The sequence below is a fragment of the Populus trichocarpa genome, chromosome 2 (assembly GCF_000002775.5).
Source record: "Populus trichocarpa isolate Nisqually-1 chromosome 2, P.trichocarpa_v4.1, whole genome shotgun sequence".
Classification (NCBI taxonomy): Eukaryota; Viridiplantae; Streptophyta; class Magnoliopsida; order Malpighiales; family Salicaceae; genus Populus; species Populus trichocarpa.
In genome coordinates, this window is record NC_037286.2 from 11,634,342 (window position 1) to 11,658,251 (window position 23,910).

Genomic DNA, 23,910 nt, shown 5'->3' on the forward strand with positions numbered 1-23,910 from the left:
GGCAATTTTAATTTATTTAGGCCAGGAATCTTATTAGGTAACTATATTTTATTTTATTTACTTTCCAAGTTTAGTAGTATTAGGGTTTCTTCATTTTCTAATATAGGAACTCTGTTATGTACGGTTCAGAGGGTTTTGGGGATTGATAGCATACAAAAAGGAAAAGGAAATGGTGGACAAAGTCCCTCCAAAAGAAGCAATCCCAAACTGAGCTATCTATGACATTGATTGACGAGAGAATAAGAGCACCATGATTTTGTTTTCTTTCTTTTAAGGTTTCCCAACCTAGTACCTCATCAAACAGAACTGAATAAGTACACGTTTCTGGTTCTTATCATCTTTGGAGCTTGTTTGAAGTGCTGCTATTGATAAACTAAATTACAAGTCCTGAAGATTTGCACCAAGACCTTAATTAATCCTCCCAGCAACAGCATGTCAAGGAAGAAATTGATTATTCCTTCCATTCTTCTTTCAAATGTTCTAATCTTCATCTTGCTAGGTTTTTCTGCTGCAACTGAAGATGAACAGAAGGTTTTGATTTATCTCCTGCATAATAGACATCTCTATATATGTTTTCACTTTCTAACGTGTCATTCATCTTCCAGTGCAATAATTCTGAATCTTGTTAAATGAACAGGAATTCTTTATTGTTTATCTTGGAGATCAACCGGTGATCAATAATGTCTCTGCGGTGCAAACACATATTGATGTTCTGTCGTCCATCAAGAGAAGGTAAGTCCACTTTCTAGCTCCCTTCAAACTGCTCACTCTTGATTGTGCAGTTAATACATGGCCTTATATAATCGTCTGATATTCGATTTGAGGGTGGAATAGCCATACCTGCAGATGTTTATTCTTTTTATGTGAAACAGTGATCTAGAAGCTAAGGAGTCCATCATATATAGCTACACAAAGATCTTCAATGCATTTGCTGCAAAGCTATCTAAAGCGGAAGCCAGAAAGCTGTCACGTATGTGTAACGCTCCATTCGTGTATGTTTCCTTGGTAATATTATAGATTCCAGTTTTGGATTTTGATCCAGTTTATTCCTGGTGTGAATATTAATGTTCAGTCCTGGACGAAGTTCTTTCCGTGTTTCCAAATCGGTATCACAAACTCCACACAACCAAATCATGGGATTTTATTGGGCTTCCTAGCACTGCAAAAAGAAACCTGAAAATGGAGAGGAACATAGTTGTGGGTCTACTGGATACAGGTTTTTGAATCTTCTTGATGACTGAAGTAACTTCTGTTTTAAGTTTCTTTTCACAACAGCAAAACAGTTATTACTATATAAAAAAAAAATTCCGTTTCTTGGGGTGTATAACAGGGATCACTCCGCAGTCTGAGAGCTTTAAGGATGATGGTTTTGGCCCTCCACCTAGAAAATGGAGAGGCACTTGCAGTCACTATGCTAATTTCTCAGGATGCAACAAGTAAATTTCTGTATTGTAAATAAAACAGAATTGTTATTTTTTCCCCCTCCCACACGGATATAAATTTTTAGAATTCGTTCCGGTACTTCTTTCAATCTTTGATGATCACTAGTTGATAGGAGTTGCATTGGTTTAATCTCTGAGTTCTTTCTTTCTTGTTTTTTCCCCACCTCATCTCGGATCTTAAAGCAAGCTTGTAGGGGCTAGATACTTCAAGCTCGACGGCAATCCGGATCCCAGTGACATCTTATCTCCAGTAGATGTGGATGGCCACGGGACACACACATCATCCACACTAGCAGGAAACCTAGTTCCAGATGCCAGCCTATTTGGGCTAGCAAGAGGGGTTGCTCGTGGTGCAGTGCCAGACGCTAGGGTAGCCATGTATAAAGTGTGTTGGGTCAGCTCTGGTTGCTCAGATATGGACCTACTTGCTGCATTTGAAGCTGCTATACATGATGGTGTTGATGTTCTATCAATATCCATTGGTGGAGTGAGCGCTGATTATGTATCAAATGCAATAGCCATAGGTGCATTCCATGCCATGAAGAACGGAATTATCACAGTGGCCTCAGGTGGAAATGATGGACCATCTTCAAGTTCCGTGGCGAACCATGCGCCATGGCTCTTGACCGTTGCAGCTAGTGGCATTGACAGGGAGTTCAGGAGCAAAGTTGAGTTAGGCAATGGGAAGATTGTCTCGGTAATTGTTCAACATCCCAGAATACTAAATTCAGATTGAATATATTTCAGACAACAGATTATAATGATGTTTTTGCATTTAATGTGACGTAGGGTATTGGAGTGAACACATTTGAACCAAAACAAAAATTATATCCAATTGTCAGTGGGGCAGATGCTGGTTACTCTAGAAGCGATGAGGGTGCAAGGTACTGTTTGGAAAAAAAATAAATGCTAACTGTTTAGTTCACGTAGCCACCTTATTCTATATAAATATAACATTGTAAATTAATAGCTAGCAGAATAAATTGCATGTGTATGTACATTGCATAGAATAGTATATATTAAATTAAATGAGCACAAAAATTCTTTGATTTATAGATAAAAAATTGTAGAATTATCTTGAGCATAAAATCACCAAACTACGTATAATTATATATATGCAATGAAATATATACCAAATGTTTAAATTATATCTACTTGTTGATGAATTTTGGATGAAATAACAAAATTAAAAGCAATATTGTCAAGAATTAAAAAATTATCTTCAAGGCTACAAACAATTTGTATGCAACTAATCTCCTGGAATTCCAACGACATCCTAGAAACTTAAAAAAACACTCAAATTCCAAAGTTCTATAATGTAGACAGCAAGTAGGAAAGGAAAATTGAAGGAATCAAAAAGCTGTAGGTAGCAGAATGGTTTTGCTATGATGTTTAGTAGATACACCGCCTAGAGCACCTATTTATACAAGAATTTTTTTTTTTTTTTTGGGGGGGGGGGGGGATGATATATGAATTAATTCTGTTTTTTTATGAATTTTTTTTTATGATGTATGAATTTAATTCTGTTAAATAGAATTTAGTTTCACTATTTTAACTCTTTAAATACTTGCCATAAAATACAAATAAAACATAACATTTTCCTTTATAAAAAAAGGGGGGAAGTTTAGGTGGTGGAAATATATACAAATAAAACCTAACATTTTCCTTTTTTTTTAAATAAAAGTTTATGTAGTGGAAGTTAATTTTGATTAGATTAGTTACTTAATTAATGAGCTGATAAAAAATAATTTTTTTGAGTTAAAAAATTATTTTACAGTTAACTTAAATTTAAGCTTTGGTGCCCACAAAGCCTAAAGTTTTCGTTGTTTTATAGGCCTAATTTTAACTTCTCAAGCCACCATTATCTAAGTCACATAAATCTTAATTTTTTTTTTAATATGAGATTGAGGTTTTGGATTTGAAAAAAATTATCAGTTAAAAGTTATTTGAAATTAATTTTTTTATTTACACATAATTAATTTAAAATATGTGAATATTTTATGTTAAAATATTTATATTAAAGGTCAATTTTCAATAAATACTTCACAAATGTAATTAAATGGATCTCACATTTAGTTTAACCTCAAATAAATATATCTGACCAACCGTGTTTTAAATCAATTTGCTACAGTTTCTGCTAGTTCGTTTGTCAAGCAATATGCAGTGAAAGATTTATTAGGTAATGGTTCTAAACTTCATCACAGGTTCTGTGCCGATGGCTCGTTGGACCCTAAGAAGGTGAAAGGGAAGCTTGTCTTGTGTGAGTTAGAAGTATGGGGTGCTGACTCTGTTGTTAAAGGAATTGGAGGAAAAGGCACTATTCTTGAGAGTGAGCAATATCTTGATGCAGCCCAGATTTTTATGGCACCAGCAACCGTAGTCAATGCCACCGTCAGCGACAAAGTCAATAATTATATACATTCCACCAAGTAATTCGTATTCCTATTCTTTTCTATTCCCAGTTTCTGTTATATTGTCCTCAGGCTGACTAACTTCGATAAAAACAGATCTCCATCAGCAGTGATATACAGAACCCAAGAAGTGAAAGTCCCTGCTCCTTTTATCGCTTCCTTTTCGTCTCGGGGTCCAAATCCAGGATCAGAACGCATTCTCAAGGTATATTATTAAGGGAAAAAAACTCAAACAAGATTGATTTCTATAAATACCTGACGCCTAAGCTTATTGTTTGATTAATTTTGAGTGACACAGCCCGACGTCGCAGCACCAGGAATTGACATTTTGGCATCATACACTCCCTTGAGGTCGCTCACCGGGCTGAAAGGTGATACACAGCACTCAAGATTTTCTCTTATGTCAGGGACTTCCATGGCTTGCCCTCATGTTGCTGGGGTAGCCGCCTATATAAAGTCATTCCATCCAAATTGGACCGCAGCAGCAATCAAATCCGCCATCCTGACAACAGGTAAAAATATATTCCTGCTTCAGTAGTTCCCAATTCAGTTATAATCAACTGTCCTGCTTACACTTCCATCCAATCTTTGTCAAGCAAAACCTATGAGCTCAAGAGTGAACAACGATGCAGAATTTGCCTACGGTGCTGGTCAAGTAAATCCTGATAAAGCTAGAAACCCTGGCTTGGTCTATGACATGGATGAGATGTCTTACATTCAGTTCCTATGTCACGAAGGCTATAACAGATCCTCCTTAGCTGTTTTAGTTGGTTCAAAATCCGTAAATTGCTCCTCATTGCTTCCTGGAATTGGCTATGATGCTCTCAACTATCCGACTATGCAACTTAGTGTAAAAAATAAGCATGAACCGACCGTCGGTGTTTTTATAAGGACAGTTACCAATGTAGGTCCTTCTCCTTCCATCTACAATGCAACCATCCAGGCTCCTAAAGGAGTAGATATCGTGGTAAAACCTATGAGCCTCTCCTTCTCTCGTTCCTCGCAGAAGCGAAGTTTTAAGGTTGTGGTCAAGGCAAAACCGATGCCAAGTTCTCAAATGTTGTCAGGTTCACTCGTATGGAAAAGCAATCAGCACATTGTGAAGAGCCCCATCGTTATTTTTAAACCACTGGACTAATACTCAAATACAAATCTGATAATGGGAAAGAAGTACTCTGTATTATATACAACCATACGAGTTTGTGTGTGTGTACTGGACTTGGTAAATTATGTCATGCTGATATAGTTTGTTGATGATTGCCTTGGTAAATTTTGGTGTACATCCGATTCTAGATGAATTTGCCAATTCTTGGCATGCCAAACAATGATAAGCTGAAAGTGATTAAGAAATTGCATTTACCCAGGAAGGCTGAAATGCTTGCCTTAATTGTATAAAGGGATTAGATCTTGCTTAATTTCAACATTAGTGGAAGGGATTAGATTAAAGCAAGGACTGCCCTCATCTTACAGTGCAAAGTTCAATGGAGAAGAAGACAGATTACTTAGTATATGAAAGAACAAAGGTTAACCGTTCCTAAAAAAACCACAAAATTATTTTATTTGGAAAAATCAACAAGGCTTCATGTTTCGAAGCCTTGAAATAAAGAAATATTTTGGTAAACAAGATAGTTGGCACCATACTCTAAATTAAGAACTCTCTGCACCTCTTGTCACGTTCCAGGCTGGCCCTTCTTAACAAAAGCCATTTTCATTCAACACAAACTATTTTTTTTTTTTTTCAAATCTCAAGAGATAAAAACTAAGAGCATGATCTTCATAGAGCCTCAGCTACGATATTTCGCAGATTTGGTTATATTTGATATGTTGTCCATTACATGCGGATCACCTCATAGAGAGGAGAAGAGTGTTTTGCAAACGATCATAAAGAATTTAGCCATTAATTGTGGGTTTATAATGGGAGCTCTTTTGATGTTTTTTGGCATCATGGACTACAAGAAGATCTTGGAACAAGCCAAATCCCCACAGCGACATGCTTCAGCTACGTTCTTTCTGGTAGTTTTCGCCTTTTATTTTGTCATTTTTGTGGTTTTTGCAATCATACAATGTGTAGATTCCATCAGATTTATCTTTACTTCTCACAAGGTTGCACCCTTCGAAACTGCGGAACCAGAGGCCGGGGCTCAACCCCAGCCTCGACCATGATTATCATGATCAAATCCTGCTTTCTCTAATCTTGCATGCTACATTGATTTTCTTTTCTTTTCTTTGTACGAAAAGCAAGCTGCTCGTTTGTTGCTTAATTCTGTAGTTTGCTTATGAAAATAAGCAATGATTTAGGTTTAACTTGCCTGCAATGAGACTCCTCATGGAGAGATTGTCTCTTGTACAGTGGTTGTTTCCATAGGGGTAGCCTTTTCTCTTGCTTGTATTTGTTCTTCTTATTCTTTGTTTTTCTCTTCTTCTTCTTCTTCTTCTTCTTCTTCTTCTTCTTTGTGTCTATTGCTCTTTTCACTAGCCAAAGGAGGAGTTTTGTCTGTGAACGTCAATCCACAAAGTTACAATATGATCATATGTCCATTTAAAAGAAAATACTATAATCCGTCCTGAAAAAGTTTTCTTTGTTTCCAACGTGCACAGAGTATATATGTTTAGTATTGTCGTGGTTTTTAGCTTTGAAAAAATTAAATTTATTATACTTTCTTTAAATCTATTTTTTTTTTCATAATTTAAGATGAAAACAAGTTTAAATAATGAAAAACCAAACAATTTTTAAAATTATAATTAATCTAAAAAAATCTCCACCCACACCACAGTACCAGATACATCCGAAGTCACTCTCCATCATCTTTGATAAAGCAAAAGAAGGCTTGAAGGAAGGTCCTGAAAACAAAAGCTCGTGGCAAATAAAAAGCTCTGTTTCAAATTGGCCAAACCCATCACCAATCGCACTCCACCAAGCATCATGTCCTGGAGGGCATTATTGCAAGCTTCGATCGTGTCTTCTAAGAGATTTGCTTATATCCCAGCTCTAATTATCTTTCTATTCCTTCACTGTACGTGCTAAACTAACTCTGGTGTGAAAAGAAACCTATGTTTTATCATTTTAGCATGTCTGAACTTGATGCCCTCCACTGTTTGCACATTTAAGCATAAGGGCATATGTACATTGTTTTCCTGATGCTAAATCTAATAAATGTTGTCGATTTCTTAAGAACAACTTCCTGGTTGTTAAAAAGGTATATTTCCTCTTGTGATCATATGGTTTAAAGTCCAAACTTGTGGATGCTACACCGAGAAATTGTAACCCAGGAGTTTCAACTCATGACTAAAAAGGGACTTGAAAGAAACAACTATCAGCAATTGATCCAAAGCAAGAGAGGATTTGGACTAGAATCTGAATTTGCCTCTATTGCTTTAAGAAAAAACTAAAAAGAAACAAGCAAGGTGCTAGATTGATGTGATTTTTATAATTCAACACCATTGAACGAGGCATGAACTTCTTTTTTTAATCATGAGAGTTGGAAGTCCATTATCTGATCACTCACCATATCGTGTTTTTATTTCTTAATCATTCGTCTAAACCAGTTGACAGTCGATACAATTTTCTCAAGGATTCCATACTGAAGTTATCAAATTAATCATGCAAACGCTGATTAGGTCAGTCCCACAACCCATCTTTCTGTAGCTCGTGGAAGCTTACACCAGCTCTGCTCAATCTCTTTTGTTCTCTCCAATCCATTTGAAGGCGTGCGCTTTTCAAGGATAAAGGAAAAACCTTACGATGGAGGCGGAATATAAAGATATCAAACAAATGTACAACACATAAATCTGATGAGTAAAAGATGTTGTAAATGTGACATCTGAATTTATAATTTTTTTTAAAAAATAATGTTTAAAAATTCTTACTTTTTAGAGGTTTACAAAACCTTAATTTAGATTAGAAACTCAACCTTAACTAGAAAAAATAAAATAAAAAAATAAAAATATTAAGAAAATAATTATAGAATCCATAACCATGTATGAAATTCAAGAAAAAGAACAAAATTAGTCCAAATCAAGACCCCTAGCAAGATTTTTGATATATTAAAATCTAATGGTATGCATAGAACCAAAGAAGTTTATATAGAAAAAAATTTCCAAAACTCCTATAAAAATTAATCTGAATTAACAGTCAAATAAAAGTTATAACCTTTTTAAATTATTATTCTAGTTTATAGCAATCAGATTTTTTCTTGAACCTACATATGTTTTATTAGTTTATAAATATATTTGTTAAATTATCCATGTAATTTTTCTATAGTTGATTTTCATCTACCTGTGGAAAATTCATAAGAAACTCATAATCATCTATTATCTCAAGTACAAATACTATAGGAAAAAAAAAAAACTAAGAAATAACATTTACTCGGCTTCTCTGCACCTACGAAACAGTGACTTCTGGTTTCGCTGCCAAGCTCTCCACCAAACAAATTGAGGCCTTGAGCCAAGTCAATGGCTTTCTCTCTGCCATTACTGATGAAATGCTAACTCTCCACACCACACACACACCCTCAATTTCTTGGACTACAGAGTGGAAAAGGACTCTGGAATGCTCAAAATCTGGCTTCAGATGTGATAGTTGGCATTTTTTTATGCTGAAATCTGGCCTGAACATGTTAGCTTCCAAGACTCGGGCATGTCTGTAATACCCTCAAAATGGAAAGGAAAAGGCGAGAGCGGCACAAAATTCTCATCATCAAATTGCAACAAGAAGATTATTGGTGCAAGAGCCTATCCCAAAGGGTACGAGGATATTGTTGGAAGAATTAATTAAACAATTGATCATCGATCCCCTCGAGACACACAAGGCCATGGAACACATACTGCAGCAACTGCTGCTGGAAACCTTGTAGACAAGGCAAGCTTTTATGGATTGGCGAATGGTTCAGCAGCTGGAATGAAGTATACGGCAAGAATCGCACCTTACAAAGTTTGTTAGCCATCAGGTTGTAACAACACTGATTTATTGGCTGCCATAGACCAAGCTGTTGCTGATGGAGTTGATGTGGTATCACTCTCTTTAGGGGGTTTATAGTGATAATTGTCAAAAAAAAAAAAAAACATCTCATCCTAAAAATTTAAGCTGTTAGTTAGGCAATCCAAAAGGGGTTTTTTGTTTCTAGCTCTGCTGGTAATTCAGGCCCATCTATCTCCTCGGTTGCCAACAATACACCATGGATCATGACAGTAGCTGCCAGCTACACTGACCGAAGGTTTCCAACAACTGTCAAGCTTAGAAATGGACAAACTTTTGAAGGTGCGTCTCTATATTCAGGCAAATCAACAGCACAATTACCACTAGAGTATGGAGGGACTGCAGGTGGCGAAGGAGCTAAGTATTGTATTAGTAGGTCACTGAAAAAAAAGTTAGTGAAAGGAAAAATTGTTGTTTGCGAGACGGGGGTGAATGGCCGAGCTAAAAAAGGAGAGCAAGTAAAATTAGCGGGAGCAGGAATGCTTTTAATCAACCCGGTAACTGGAGGTGAAGAGCTTTTCACAGAGACTCACATTCTGCCGGCAAGTTCTTTAGGAGCGTCAGCAGGTATGGCTGTCAAAAAGTATGTGAACTCGGCTAAGAGGGAAACTGCTTCGATTGCCTTCAAAGGGACAATATATGGTGATCCTGCACCAATGGTGGCTGCATTTTCATCTAGAGGGCCTAGTTCAGTGGGATCAGAAGTGATGAAGCCGGACGTGACTGCACCAGGGGTGAACATTTTAGCAGTGTGGCCACCAATGACTAGCCCAACTCGACTTAAAAGTGACAAAAGAAGCGCATTGTTCAGCATAATTTCAGGCACTTCAATGTCCTGCCCTCATGTTAGTGGCCTCGCCGCACCACTTAAGTCAGTCCACAAAGAATGGTCCCCAGCAGCAATTAAATCAGCAATAATGACAACAGCATCTATGTCTTACAGACAACAGAAAATCTCCAATTGCAGATGTTGGATCCAGTAACTCTGCATCATCTACCTGTTTTTGCTTTTGGTTCGGGTCATGTTGACTCAGAGAGTGCTTCAGATCCAGGGTTGATAGACGATATTACCACAGAAGACTGTGCAAGCTATTGGTGCAGCCAAAACTAAACATCTTCTCAAATAACTCAAAGTGTCCAGGAGTACCGTAACTTGTCCTGATGATAAAGTTCTCCAGACTGGGGACCTGAACTACCCTTCTTTCGCCGTGAATTTTGAAGGCAACTCACAAAATAACAGGGTGACATTCAAGAGAACCCTGACAAATGTCGGGTTCCCTTTGAGTACTTACACAGTAAAAGTGAAAGAACCCAACGGAGTATCAGTGATATTGGAGCCTCGGAGTTTGAGTTTTGTAAAATTGGGACAGAAACTAAGCTATAATGTGACCTTTGTCGAGTCAGGAGGAAGAGATAGCGCAAGTAGTTCCTCTTTTGGATCTATTGTTTTGGTGTTAGGAAAATATAGTGTTAGAAGTCCCATTGCGGTAACTTGGCAGTAGTTTTGGTACATAGAATAAGAATACTTTGTTTTAGGTGCAGACAGCAGACCAAGCAGAAATATTCCAGAGACTGAAAGTTCCTAATTCAAGTCCTATGTAATGCTAAAAATTATTTAATTAGGAGGCTTATTTTAAATTTCCTAGTTTGCTAATACTAGAGCCTAATTTAATCCCTCCTCTAAGAAATTAAAGTTGTCGGATCTGCAATGGATGAAGAAGTATTGACAGAGTTATTATCTATACGAAAAGATTTCCTTGAGGTGGTGTCTAGTGCTTCAGAATCATATACGTTGAAAGAAAAACTGGAAATTCTTGTTGCAATTTCCAAAACCGGTGATGGCCGTGCGGACCTTGCTTCAAAGAATCATTTATACAATCAGCAAGTAATACTAATCAGCAAGTGCTGTATCATTTATACATCAAACTTAGCAATGCCATCCTTTGGTAGTATAAATATGAATTTTCATATATGTATGAATATCAAGAACAGTAGTATGAAAATGAAAAGGGGAAGAGAGAAGAAGGATGACCTCGTGCATGCAGCGGTCTTGGGCCGAGTGGCAACCCACCCCCCTGCAAAATGAGAGTTGGGTTTGTTTTGTTTACAGATTTGGAATCATAAGCAGTCTGTATGAATATAGGAATAGTCTTTGTGGCTTTAAGAGAATGAAAGAAAATTAGAAACAATGTTCTAGGTGTTCAATTACTGTAATTTTACACAGAATGGGAGCGAAAGTTGCAAGTTGATTATCCCGATCACAATATCATGCTTTCCATCTAGACTAGTTAGTGCAATTTCTAATGTATATATCTGTCACCAGTGTTCTATTATAAAGGAAATCTCAAATTGATCTTGCAATTTTTTTATTATTCCTAAATTTCTTGAATTGTTATTGTTTAAACATCTATTATTGGGTAAGAAACTATTGCCTTAAGGTGAAATAGTAAAAATCTCAAGATTTGAATCTATCTTAGGAAAAGTTGTTGAGAATAATATATGGAGAAGAAATATATTTAATTAACCGTATACGTAAAGACTACAAGTAAAGGAGAATCAATTAGAATAATATGAAATTGAAAGAATTAATCCCATAATTGAATTAATCAAGCACATAGAAAGGTATTTACTTTTTAAGTGTTGAATCACTAGCAATATGAAAGTAAAGGAACTTTTTAAGGTACTAATTGTGATAGTAAGCAGATATATACTACTTGTATTCTCCTTGCATGCACCTTTTCTGTCTAGGCAATGTAATTTATTTGCGTAGTTCTCTGATTAAAATCGGTCTTCAATATTCTCTTTGATTTCCCTTAACGTTGGCTATGTAATATTAAGAATATTTTGTGAATAACTATCTAGGTGGTGACCCAGTGATAAGAGCTTGGGACCAAAAGGTTTGCTTCTTCTGTGGTCTTAAGTTCGAGCCATGTGGTTGCTCATATGATGGCCACTAGAGGCTTACATGGTCGTTAACTTCAGGGCCCGTGGGATTAGTTGAGGTGCGCGCAAGCTGACCCGGACACCCACGTTAAACTAAAAAAAAAAAAATATTTTGTGAATTGGGTGGAATGTGTATTATTAAAAAATAATGGGATTAAGAGCCTGTTTGTGTTTGTGAGCGTGGTTGCGGTTGTTTTTCAAAGTGATTTTCACTCGGAAATGCATCAAAATGATATTTTTTTATTTTTAAAAGATTATTTTTTATATCAAAGCATTAAAATGATCTGAAAATATCAAAAAATATTAATTTAAAATAAAAAAAATTAAATAAAATTTAAATTTTTTCAAAAAAAATTTTAAAATGTAAAAATAGGGTTTAAGCATGTAATGTACCGTTACGTGAGGGACCTGAGGCCATTGTGAAGAATTTGGAAAGAACATTTATTATGTTTGTTTCTATAAAATTCATGAACAAAGAGGGAAGAGGGAAGAACGGGTTTGATATTTTTACGAGACAGTATAAAACTGGTCGATTGTTTGAGATTGCTATGCAAACTAGGTGACCGAACAATAATATCAGCTACTCTCTGAATCGGTCGATCAAAATGGTTAACTGTTTGTTCCACCGATAGGGACATCAATATTTATAGTAATAATATAAATCGGTCGAGCTTTGCATCTGATATTAGACTACTATATATATATATATATATATATATACATATATAAAGGAAAATTATGGATTTTCTTCGTAAAGGAAGTTTTATTTTACTTGAATTTAAAATGGGGCCATTTCAAGGTTCATATATAATAATTAACAAAATGATTGTTGACATTGTAAATAAAAATACAATGATTTTATTTAAAAATAAACGCAAAATTAGATGGTGTCTAATGAAATAATAACTTAAATATAAAATTAATAATTTTATTAAAATAGATTTTGAAAACAAATTAAAAACTTAATAATATTTAATAAAATGGAAAAAATACATTGAACCTTATATAATTTAGTTATTTTTTTTTTACATCCAGTCAAAAAAAAATGTTAAATTATTTACAATTTTATTTTATTTAATGACTAAAAAACTTTTACAATAATAATATTACAACTTTGCCATTGAATTAAAAGAACCCTAACCACCACCCCAATATGGTTGGTTTGGTTTAGCTCTAGGTCTTCCATCAAACCATGGAAGATTTACTTTATCCATTCATTAATTAAGGTTGAAAAAAGAGAGCCCTTGATCTACCCACTCTCTCACTATATTTCTTTTATTTTCAATCCTTTTAATTTTTCTTTTTAAATTTAAAAATTAAAACGTGAATAAAATAAAATTTTAAACTAAAAATAAAAATTTTAAATAAATAGACCAAAGAAGAAGACAGTGTATAATATATGGATTAAAATGAATTTTTTCAATAGAATTTGAGATAGGCCACACAAGTTCTTTTTTTTTTATGTTTTAAATCCTGAAAAAAATTGATAATAAAAATATATTTTATTCCACAATGTTAATGTTTTATAAAGAGATGTACTTATGAATTAGTTTTTTTAATTACTTCTTATATTTTTAACAAATTAATACTTTAGTTCCTTTGATTAAAAAAATATAGCATATAATCTTTATCCTTTTATATTTATTTATGATTTAATCCTTGCTTATAATTTTCGATACCAAAAAAGTGTTTAAGAGTATGGTCGCAATTGCTTTTCAAAATGTTTTTTATTTGGAAAAGTATTAAAATAATATTTTTTTATTTTTTAAAATTTATTTTTAATATTAGTACATCAAAACAATTTAAAAATACTAATTTTTTTAATTTAAAATAAAAAATAATAATTTTAATAAAAAACATATTAGAACTTATTCTCCAAACACTCCTAAATAGAGAAGCTCATCGTAGTTTCTTAGAAAGGAGTGTTAACCTAATAATTCACTCTAAGCTTGCTAAAAACTTAAAAGTAAATCTTGTGTTTTAATCAAAATCATAAACTCATAATAAATATGAAAAAAGTCTATAAAATATTTTTAAAAGAAAAAAGAAAAAGAGTAAGCTGGTTTTGTTAATGTAATATCACCCAATGTAAAATTCCCATGTGGAATTGGAAAGTACCAAAATTTCTCTGTGATTTAGATTTTTACCTAAAATAACGACAGCTTCCTTGCAACCTGAAAACGCCGGTGACTGTTCGTACAGTATACGTGGTCACTTGTCAACAAGCACGAAAGCACCTCTAATAAAAGATTTTTTTTAGCTCTTCCAGTTCCTGTTTCTTTCGTTCTTGTGCTTCTCAAGGTTCCAAGAAACTGACATTTCACCTTCTGTTCTTTCACAAATTCTAAAAAGGTAACTCCTTCTCTCTTTGGCTCACTGTTCCTTAAAATTTTGAGACTTTTTGCCTTCCCTTTTCTTGTTCAGGGAATTCTGGTCAAGAAAAGGGGAAAAAGTTTGAGTCTTTGAGATCTGTTTTGCATGTTTTGGTTATGAACAATCTTTCCCGTTTTAGAGAATCACACAGTTTTTCATTTTGATGTTTGATTGTTGAAAAAATGGATAATGATCATGGCTCTCCATACCCTTATAACAATCCATATCCATACCCTCACCATCCTCCTCCTCCTCCTCCAAATTATGGGTGTCCACCTTCAGATCCATGCTATCCTCCTCATCCCTATCCTCCATACCCTCCATACGGTGCTTACGCATATCCACCACCACCACACTCACCATCGCATTCAGGGCCTTTAGATTATTCTCACCAAAATCCTTCAGCACCATATCTAACAAGCCATTCAGGGCCTTTAGACTATTCACACAATCCTTCAAAACCACAACCAACTAGTCTTTCGGGTTCTTTAGACTATTCTCAACACCAACCACCATCACCACATCCAATAACGAATTCGGGACCTTTAGATTTTAATCGCCACTATTCTGGTCCTTTAGCAACATCACCATATGCTGCATATCCACCAGTACCTCATGTTTCAAATTCAATCCTTCATAATTACCCTTTTGCTCAACCTCAGTCGAGCCAATATCCTTCTATTGATAGCATTTCACAATCGCCCTCTAGGGCTAATAGCTTTTCCGGTATTCATAGACAAGATAGTTCTTCATCTTTAGGAATTGGATCATCTTCATCAAATCCCGATAAAGTTGATGCTGCTGTTGCTGGTACTTCTTCTGCATATCCACCTTTGGATGATTTAATAAGTAATTTGCATTTGAATGATACGAATAATCATCCTACTGCCCCTGCTTCCCTACCAGCTCCTCCAGTACCTTCAGTGCCTTATTCCCCTCAAAGCTATCAGGGCTCTAGTTTTGGACATGCCCCCCCACACGAATTATATGGTTATCCTAATGACTCATTTTCAATTAATTGGGAGGAGAATTATGCGGGCAAAGTTGATTCGTCTGGTCACTATCCTGCTTCTCCTTATGCGCATTCATCCTCCTTTAATGGATCACAGCATGGCCAAAGTATGGAGGTTGTGCCAGTGTCGAGTGGTAAAGGGTCGTCTTTGAAGGTTTTGCTCTTACACGGGAATTTGGATATTTGTGTTTATGATGCAAAGAATCTCCCAAACATGGACATTTTCCACAAGACTTTGGGTGATATGTTCAACAAATTACCTGGAAGTATAAGTAGCAAGATTGAAGGACAAGTGTACACCAAGATTACCAGCGACCCTTATGTTTCAATTTCAGTAGCTGGTGCTGTGATTGGGAGGACTTTTGTGATTAGCAATAGTGAAAATCCTGAATGGACGCAGCATTTTTATGTTCCTGTTGCACATTCCGCTGCAGAAGTGCGTTTTGTTGTTAAAGACAGTGATGTTCTGGGGTCGCAGTTGATAGGAGTTGTGGCACTTCCAGTTGAACAGATATATTCAGGGGCAAGAATTGAGGGAGTTTACCCTATTTTGAATAACAACGGAAAACAATGTAAGCCTGGTGCTTCTTTGAGAATTTCAATTCAGTACATGCCCATAGAGAAACTGGGCATTTATCAACATGGTGTTGGTGCTGGTCCTGATTATCATGGTGTGCCTGGTACCTATTTTCCTCTTAGGAAAGGTGGAACAGTTACTCTTTATCAAGATGCCCATGTTCCTGACGGGAGCCTTCCAAATGTGCAACTTGATAACGGGATGCCTTATCTGCATGGAAAGTGCTGGCAAGATATCTTTGATGCTATACGTCAAGCCCGGCGTTTAATTTACATTACCGGGTGGTCTGTATGGCACAAAGTTGCTCTGGTCCGGGATGGTGGTCAGCATTCAGGTGTGCCCCTTGGGGATCTTCTGAGGTCCAAGTCCCAGGAAGGCGTAAGAGTTCTGCTTCTTCTTTGGGATGATCCTACTTCAAGGAATGTCTTGGGATATAAAACAGTGAGAATCTTACCTATATTTAATTGTATAATTGTAGTTTTCTGCTGTAGTTTGTGGTCAAATAGATGTTCTTGGAACCACTACTTCTGATTGTTACAATCCTTACCAAATGATTGACCTATCTGTGATTAGTTTTGCAAATTTGATTTATGCTTGCATCTTTGATTATTGCTATTATAAAAAATGTTGCTTTTGTTGTCTGTTGTATCTACTTGTGTTCATTGTGATCCATGTATGTTCTGTCTGGGCTCTTGAGGAGAGCATGAGCACTGTGTCTATTAATCAATGATTTCAAGGAAATGCCCTGCTAGATCCTCAAACTGAATTCTTAAATCATGCTACCTGTTATTATGTACTTTCTCTTTCAACTGGAAAGCTTCTTAACTCTTCCACTAAACCTCCTTACAATGCAGGATGGAATTATGGCAACCCATGATGAGGAAACTCGCCGCTTTTTCAAACGCTCATCAGTTCAAGTGCTGCTTTGTCCTCGCATTGCTGGGAAAAAACATAGCTGGGTCAAGCAAAGGGTTAGTTATCCCATAATACTACTGTTCTTTGCACTGTGTCATTGCTTAAAGCAGTGCTAGTGCCTGGCAAGTGGCGAACATTCTTGATATGTTGAGCATGTCAGTTTACCAGCCATAACAAAAGCATTTGCTACAATTGTTATTAACTGCTAAAAGTGTTCAGTCAATTATACATAATTCTTTCATCAGAGATTGCAATTGCCAAGTATATAAACCTTCACTAAATTGAGTTTACTTTGGGCCAACAGCCCTGCTATGATTAATTCAGTATTACAAGCTGACCATTGCTTGTGTTTTTTGGCAATAATAGTTAGGAAATTTGTAGCGTATATATTCTTTTCTTCTTGATTCTCCTCCATGGTTTTAAAGGGGATTTTTCTGAAATTTATTGCTTCATGTTGGTATTTTTTTTTTTTTGCACAGTATGGTGAAGCAGGGGACTTTATATCAATCAACAATACCTGAGAGCTTTGTCTCGTTCCAGCAAGTTTTCTTTTTTTTATTTTTGTAGCAATGGAGTATAAATTATGACTGAATTTCCTCTGCTGTTTCGAATTATCAGGAGGTCGGAACAATTTATACACATCATCAGAAAACTGTAATTGTTGATGCTGATGCTGGCAATAATAGAAGAAAAATCATAGCCTTTGTTGGTGGACTTGATTTATGTGATGGTCGATATGATAATCCTGATCACTCTCTATTTAGGACACTACAAACTGTTCACAAAGATGACTATCACAACCCTACTTTCACTGTAAGTCTTAAGTTTTACCTCTGCAATTGCACACTTGTGATTGGCTACATGATTCAGTTGTAGAAGTGTTATTTGGCATGCTATTGATGATATAAAAGATAAGCTGGCATGATCTTGTTGTTTAGATTTGAGTTTTAAAAGTGATGAAATCAACTTCATCTTTCCTTAATTATGAATTTGTTTAAATACTGAGCAGGGTAGTGTCGCAAATTGCCAAAGAGAACCATGGCATGACTTGCACAGCAGAATAGATGGTCCAGCAGCGTATGATGTTCTAACTAACTTTGAGGACCGTTGGATGAAGGCTGCAAAACCTAAGGGCCTTAGAAAACTAAAAACATCATATGATGATGCTTTACTCAGGATTGACAGAATTCCAGACATTATAGGTGTTTTTGATGCTCTTTCCATTAGTGAGGATGACCCTGAAGCTTGGCATGTTCAGGTAATTCATCCAAGCCTTGGCTCAAGTGATCATGCACTGAGGTGTGATTTGTTTGAAGGGGTTGTTTTGGTCTTGGATCTGAATATAGTTTTGCTGCAATGAAACATGGGGTTGGGCTTGCAAATGAAATTGCATTTAAAGTTGTCTTAACTAAACTGCAGATTTTTCGTTCAATTGATTCAAACTCTGTGAAAGACTTCCCAAAGGATCCGAAGGATGCCCCGAAAAAGGTGAGATGTTGTTGTTCTTGTTGTTCTTGTTCTTTTGATAATTACAAACAAGGTAAGAGAATATCTGGCAATCCATTGCCTGTTGCTTCTCTTTTGAGCCTGTGCAAGTGTGAGCGTGTTTGTGTGTCCATGGCTGCATGTGGAAGTTGACTGAATATTCTGCTGTAACAGAACCTGGTGTGTGGAAAGAATGTGCTCATTGACATGAGCATACATACAGCATATGTGAAGGCCATTCGTGCTGCCCAACATTTTATTTACATAGAGAACCAGTATTTTATTGGGTCCTCGTACAACTGGGGTTCATATAAAGATTTAGGTGAGGAACCTTTTTTTTTATTGTATGAAAAAAATCATGTTAAAAGATGCTGCCTCGAAGACTGCATTTCATTGCCTTCCCTGCTTTCTAGCCAACATGAAAAGCATTGCAGTTTAGTAACAAAGATTGTAGTCAGTTTTGATGGCATAAAGATGTAGTGGTACCTGATTCCTCCCTCCTTATTTATTAATCAGTCATCCCCTTCTTTAACCAAAATGTGGCAAAATAGTTTGGCATGTAGTTTAACGGGGCTCAGGCGTGAAGGATGGAGAATTGAAGGTACTAGAAAACTTGAAGTGAAGGCTAGTGATAAAGTAACGTGCAAGAGTATTAGCACAATTAAGGAACAGAAAGAATTAAATAAAATATGAATGGTGGAAATCTCAACTTTGATTAAACAATGCTGAAGGAGGATGGATTAATTAAAAGGCACAACAATATTTATACAGAAATCTCTATCAAATAAGAAACTAAATAGAAAGAAAACAACTAAATGAGGAATAACAGAATAATTAGGACACACACCAAGAAAGTCAAACTCTAAGACAGGCCAGCGACCTGATGAATTTTCTAGTCTTTCTGCATCTTCTATCTTAGCAATCATGATTGTAGATCTATGTAGCTATGCTTCTCAAAATCTGCACCGTCAACACCCTCAACTCCTGGAGTGATATATTCTGTTACTTTTTTGTCCTCTAATTCAAATTTTTGAACATCAGTTGCTAATCCTGGATCCTTCTGGCATTGCCAGAAAAAAAAAGTTCTACATTTTATGCTTTCATTGGGTGTCCTGCACGACTTTAAGATAGATAATTGACCTTTTTGCGCTGTTTATGGAATGCAATATGGTGTTAGCAGACTTCACACTTGCTACTATTTCCAACAAAAATTTCCCACGTCTGAAACATCAGCTCACCAATTTTCACATATATTTTTTTTTCTTCTTCTCTATCTCAACTAGATGGACTAATGCTGTAAATATCTGATTTCTATGGTTCCAGCAACATTTTTATCTAGATGCTGAACTCTTGTCATGTTGCCTTCTTGCAGGGGCTAATAATTTGATTCCTATGGAAATTGCACTAAAGATTGCCAATAAAATCAGAGCGAATGAGAGATTTGCTGCCTACATTATTGTTCCGATGTGGCCAGAGGGTGTTCCAACCGGTGCTGCCACGCAAAGGATTTTGTTTTGGCAGGTAGGCTCCAACTACAGATTTGGCAATAGGAACCTATTTTTTTTTTACGGGGAAAGATGACAAGCAAGTGATATCGATGATAAAATACTATTTCCCTTTGTAAAAACAGAAAATCTTTTATAGAAAAAATCAGTTTGTTAAAAAGCTATTGTTAACTGTGATTCAGGGGATTGCATCATGTGACAACATGACCTACAAAATCTACTAACAAGCTACTCAAACTTGCTGGATATAATTAGTTAACTTCTGATGTCACAGCTGACATCAGAACTAATTTGCCTAATTTCTTTATCTGTTGCAACTTTTTCTACTTGCTAGCTTTTAGCATCAGCCATTATAATATTGACTAGCTTAACTTCTTGTCTTATCATATTTACTCCTTTGAGTTTCTAGACCCAAGAACTGGACAGCCAAATGGAACTAAGATCTGTCATGAAATAGAAAATGTTTGCGTGATATGTCGGTACTGTGTTTTGTTAATCTGGGAATCTTGATAACTGCTACAGCATAAAACTATGCAAATGATGTATGAGACAATTTACAAGGCCCTAGACGAGGTTGGACTTGAGGATGCATTCTCATCACAGGATTTTTTGAACTTCTTCTGTCTTGGTAATCGTGAAGCTGTAGATGAATCCAACTCTTCAGGGATGCCAACTCCTTCAAGTTCTCCCATTCCTCAGGTATCTTCATTCTTGAAATCAGTTGTTTCATTCATGCTATGTATTTTGCAGTACTTGGTACTTTGGGAAATGAGAAACCTCCTAGTGCAAAATCACGTCCTTTATAAATACTATTATCCTACTGGTGTAGTGAAAATTTGAATTTCACACTTAGATACCTTACCTCTATTTTTATACATGAGATGGCTTCCAATGCACAGCATGAGAATTTGCAGCAATTTGATGATTTTGCCACTTTTTATTTTTATTTCCTTATCTGCTTCTGTATGAACAGGGTCAGATGTTGGTTCATTTGTGACCATCTAAGTTTTTCAGATTCTCTCCTGCCTTTTCTCTCCTTAATAGCATGCTGTATTGTGGCATTTCCAGGCACTTTGTCAGAAAAGCCGGCGGTTCATGATTTATGTTCATTCGAAAGGGATGATAGTTGATGATGAGTATGTAATACTAGGATCTGCAAACATAAATCAGCGTTCAATGGAGGGCACTAGAGACACTGAGATTGCAATGGGAGCCTACCAACCTCAACATACCTGGGCAAGAAAACAATCTAATCCGCTTGGACAGGTAACCTTCAGTTAGATAATACAAAAACCACATTTGTTTCTGTCATGGTCGAAAACAGAAACTCAATATTTGATAATTGATAATTGATTCACTAGGAAAAGGAGTTGCTGCTGGAAAAATGGAGAATTACATAAAATAGCGGAAAAATTTAGTTTAAAAGAACAATAATAATTAATGATCCATTGGCATGATAGTGAATGGCAGTATTGAAATGGTGAGCCAATGTACTCAGTTGCATAAAAGCTAAAGAAGAATCGTTTATTGGTGCTTGAAGAAATGTTTTTATCTGTGTATGTTTGCATGAACAAATTAAATATGAAAAAAAAATAAAAATTAGTATAAGAAATAAAAAAATTTCAAAGAATATGAACTATTGTGCTGCTCAACAGCAGGACCAGCTTTTAATGTCAGTCTTTCCTGTCAACAATACATGCATGAAAAGATGACAGGAGAGATGGAAATTTTATTTATTTATCCTTCGTCCTTGCCTTGGAATGTAGTTAGAAAACCTATATGAGAAAATTGGTGTCATTGCCAAGAAATATTACTGTCCCAAAACAATGATGAATTTGTTGTAGATATCTCTGGAAATTACAAAAGTATATTAACATTAGACAACTTGTTTTAAAATATCCAAAAGAACATGCTCATTTTATTTGATATTTGAAACTCTGAAATTTCTGGTATTTACCGACATGCTGTTTCGTGAACAAAATGCATCTTTTATAGATCCATGGATATCGGATGTCTCTCTGGGCAGAGCATACTGGAGTTATTGAGGACTCCTTTACAAAACCTGAGAGTCTTGAATGTGTTAGGAGAATTAGAACAATGGGGGAGATGAACTGGAAACAATTTGCTGCTGAGGAGGTTTCAGAGATGAGAGGGCACCTGCTAAAGTACCCGGTTGAAGTTGATCGAAAGGGCAAGGTGAGGCCTATCCCTGGATCTGAAACTTTCCCAGATGTCGGAGGAAATATAACGGGTTCGTTTCTTGCAATTCAGGAGAATCTGACTATCTAAATAAATCTTTAACGTGCAGTTTCCACTGGCTATCAGATCAAAATAGGATGAATATGCATATAGGATAGTGAGTCCACGGTTTTGAAATATACACATCTTTACTTGTGAAAAGCGCCAATAATATTGCATGTTCACCCTCACTCTGTTTTGTGGGCATTAACATGATAAATTTCACAAAACCCCTTGTATGGAGGATGGTACATCTTCAAGAAAATAATTCTTGTGGCGAACTGAGATTGAAGAGCTTGGTTTTTTTTATATTTGTGTAAATACAGCTGGTACATAAATATTTTACCTTGAATGTTTCACGTTTGGAGTTTTTTTTTTTCAACTGATGTTTGTGAACATGGATAGGCTGTGATTGCTGTTTTTTGAATGAAGGAACATGCATTCATATTTCACTAGTGAGTTTATTGCCATATGCCATTCCTCTTCTTCTTCATCTCCCAGTTTGACTTCTGCTTGAGGTGCGGTGCTTTCAGGCGTTATAAGCTCACACTTCACCATATTCCTTTCAGCATTTGGAAATTCCAAAGCATGAGCATGAGAATCAAAGAGTTACCCTTACCAATTGTTTGAAATTTGGATGAAAAGGGAATAAACACCTCAACATTTTTCCTTTATTTTTTTTTTCTCTTCCGAGTCACTACGATATTACAACTCGTGAAACAATTTAGTAAAACCTTTTAAGAAAGGCAACACAAATAAAATAAAATAAAATAAAATAATTTTAATATTATTGTCTTTATTTTTTAAATTTTCTTGTTCTTTAGCACATACAATCACGCAAATGTTGCTAGTTAGTGAGAAACAACAGGAGAGGAATGTGCTCCTCCTTTTAGAAAAGGCAACAGGAATGAGCTTGAGCACTGAAAAACATTGAACAAAAGCAATGATCTTGCTGCCCTTCAGATATCGGATAATGAGAAGTAAAATTGCAGAAAGAATCTAATTGCTCGTGAGGTTTTCCTCCCTCGTATTTCTTACTACACTCCCTCAGAGAATGACTTGAAGACTGTCAGATCATTCTAATCACACCAACCTGACAAAAATCATGACAAAAGAGGCATGATTTTGTAATATCTCGTTAGCTGTATTCTAGGAAATAATACAAGCTGAGTAATCACTTACTGGATCAATAGCACTTTGAGAACGAGACAAAAGAGGCATCATCACGAGACATTAACAAGCTTTGCAAGCTGGGTGTTTTGGTCCACCTCCGCTCCGAGACAAGTCCAGCTAGCTCAGGCAGATCGACTGACCCTTGAAGCTCCAGTTCAGCAGCTGCCTGTTTGTTTTTGCAATTCCCATGCAGCAAGTTCCTCGTAAACCACATGCCCCACTCCCTTTAAATGGCTTATCTTCTTCATCTGTAGCACCCTGTTGCAATCTCAGAAGCCTCGCTCGTTGAGAGACATTCTTTTAAAAAATAATAATAATTGAAGTATTGCATGTTTTCTTCTTCAATTTGGAGCAAACACTGAAGTGTCGTATGGTTATTAGGAATGAAAGGTCCAAAATGGTGAAGAAGAAATCAAAATGATATTTTAATTCAAATACCATGTTTGAAATAATAATAAAAAATCAGAATAAAATTTAAAATTTTTAATGCTTAGTTTTGAAAATGAAAAGGAATGATAATTAAAATAATGATTTCATTAATAAAAATAATAAAGATGACATAAAAGAGAGTGAAAAATATAAATGGATGGTTATAACAATAACATTAATAGTAATAGAAATAACAATAATCTTTTGAGATGTCATTAATATTAATAATGATTGTGATATTGATGGTAATTGAGATGATAATAATAAATAAAAATAATGAATATATAATAAATAAAAATAAAATATCATTCTTTCATGAAGTAAAATTACATTTAATTTTTATTCTAATTTTTCATTCTCGATTTCATCCCATTCGTTTAATTAGCCAAACATCTACAAAATGGAATACAATTTCATTACCATTTCAACCAT

General features: G+C 35.6%; 2 protein-coding genes, 1 long non-coding RNA gene and 1 pseudogene across 3 annotated transcripts; all 4 read left to right on the plus strand.

Annotated features, from left to right (window-relative positions):
• Positions 1-179: 179 nt before the first annotated feature.
• Positions 180-5,212, plus strand: LOC7461736 (subtilisin-like protease SBT4.14). Its single transcript, XM_024594698.2, has 11 exons — positions 180-531; positions 638-732; positions 873-970; positions 1,073-1,216; positions 1,331-1,436; positions 1,626-2,139; positions 2,232-2,326; positions 3,647-3,871; positions 3,950-4,058; positions 4,152-4,365; positions 4,450-5,212. The coding sequence occupies exons 1-11, from the start codon at positions 433-435 to the stop codon at positions 4,989-4,991; spliced, it is 2,241 nt and encodes a 746-aa protein (XP_024450466.1). The 5' UTR covers positions 180-432; the 3' UTR covers positions 4,992-5,212.
• Positions 5,213-5,603: 391 nt separating this feature from the next.
• LOC112326475 (uncharacterized) lies at positions 5,604-7,049 on the plus strand. Its single transcript, XR_002980050.2, has 2 exons — positions 5,604-5,866; positions 6,628-7,049. It is a non-coding gene; the product is annotated as an uncharacterized LOC112326475 (long non-coding RNA).
• Positions 7,050-7,325: 276 nt separating this feature from the next.
• LOC18096343 (subtilisin-like protease SBT1.1) lies at positions 7,326-10,391 on the plus strand (annotated as a pseudogene).
• A 3,635-nt stretch (positions 10,392-14,026) lies between these two features.
• Positions 14,027-22,258, plus strand: LOC7494030 (phospholipase D beta 2). Its single transcript, XM_002301281.4, has 10 exons — positions 14,027-16,174; positions 16,588-16,704; positions 17,267-17,461; positions 17,658-17,906; positions 18,068-18,136; positions 18,308-18,455; positions 19,506-19,654; positions 20,161-20,337; positions 20,707-20,904; positions 21,634-22,258. Exons 1-10 carry the CDS (start codon positions 14,327-14,329, stop codon positions 21,925-21,927), a joined length of 3,444 nt encoding a protein of 1,147 aa, XP_002301317.4. The 5' UTR covers positions 14,027-14,326; the 3' UTR covers positions 21,928-22,258.
• The last annotated feature ends 1,652 nt before the right edge of the window (positions 22,259-23,910 follow it).

What these genes read in the sequence shown, in the direction of transcription:
- LOC7461736 (XM_024594698.2), top strand. Translation starts at nt 433, where the DNA reads ATGTCAAGGAAGAAATTGATTATTCCTTCCATTCTTCTTTCAAATGTT. An exon ending in GCAATGGGAAGATTGTCTCG is followed by an intron (nt 2,140 to 2,231) that starts GTAATTGTTCAA and finishes AATGTGACGTAG; the next exon opens with GGTATTGGAGTGAACACATT. An exon ending in AGAAGCGATGAGGGTGCAAG is followed by an intron (nt 2,327 to 3,646) that starts GTACTGTTTGGA and finishes ACTTCATCACAG; the next exon opens with GTTCTGTGCCGATGGCTCGT.
- LOC7494030 (XM_002301281.4), top strand. Translation starts at nt 14,327, where the DNA reads ATGGATAATGATCATGGCTCTCCATACCCTTATAACAATCCATATCCA. An exon ending in GGGTTCATATAAAGATTTAG is followed by an intron (nt 18,456 to 19,505) that starts GTGAGGAACCTT and finishes GCCTTCTTGCAG; the next exon opens with GGGCTAATAATTTGATTCCT. An exon ending in CAAGTTCTCCCATTCCTCAG is followed by an intron (nt 20,338 to 20,706) that starts GTATCTTCATTC and finishes TGGCATTTCCAG; the next exon opens with GCACTTTGTCAGAAAAGCCG.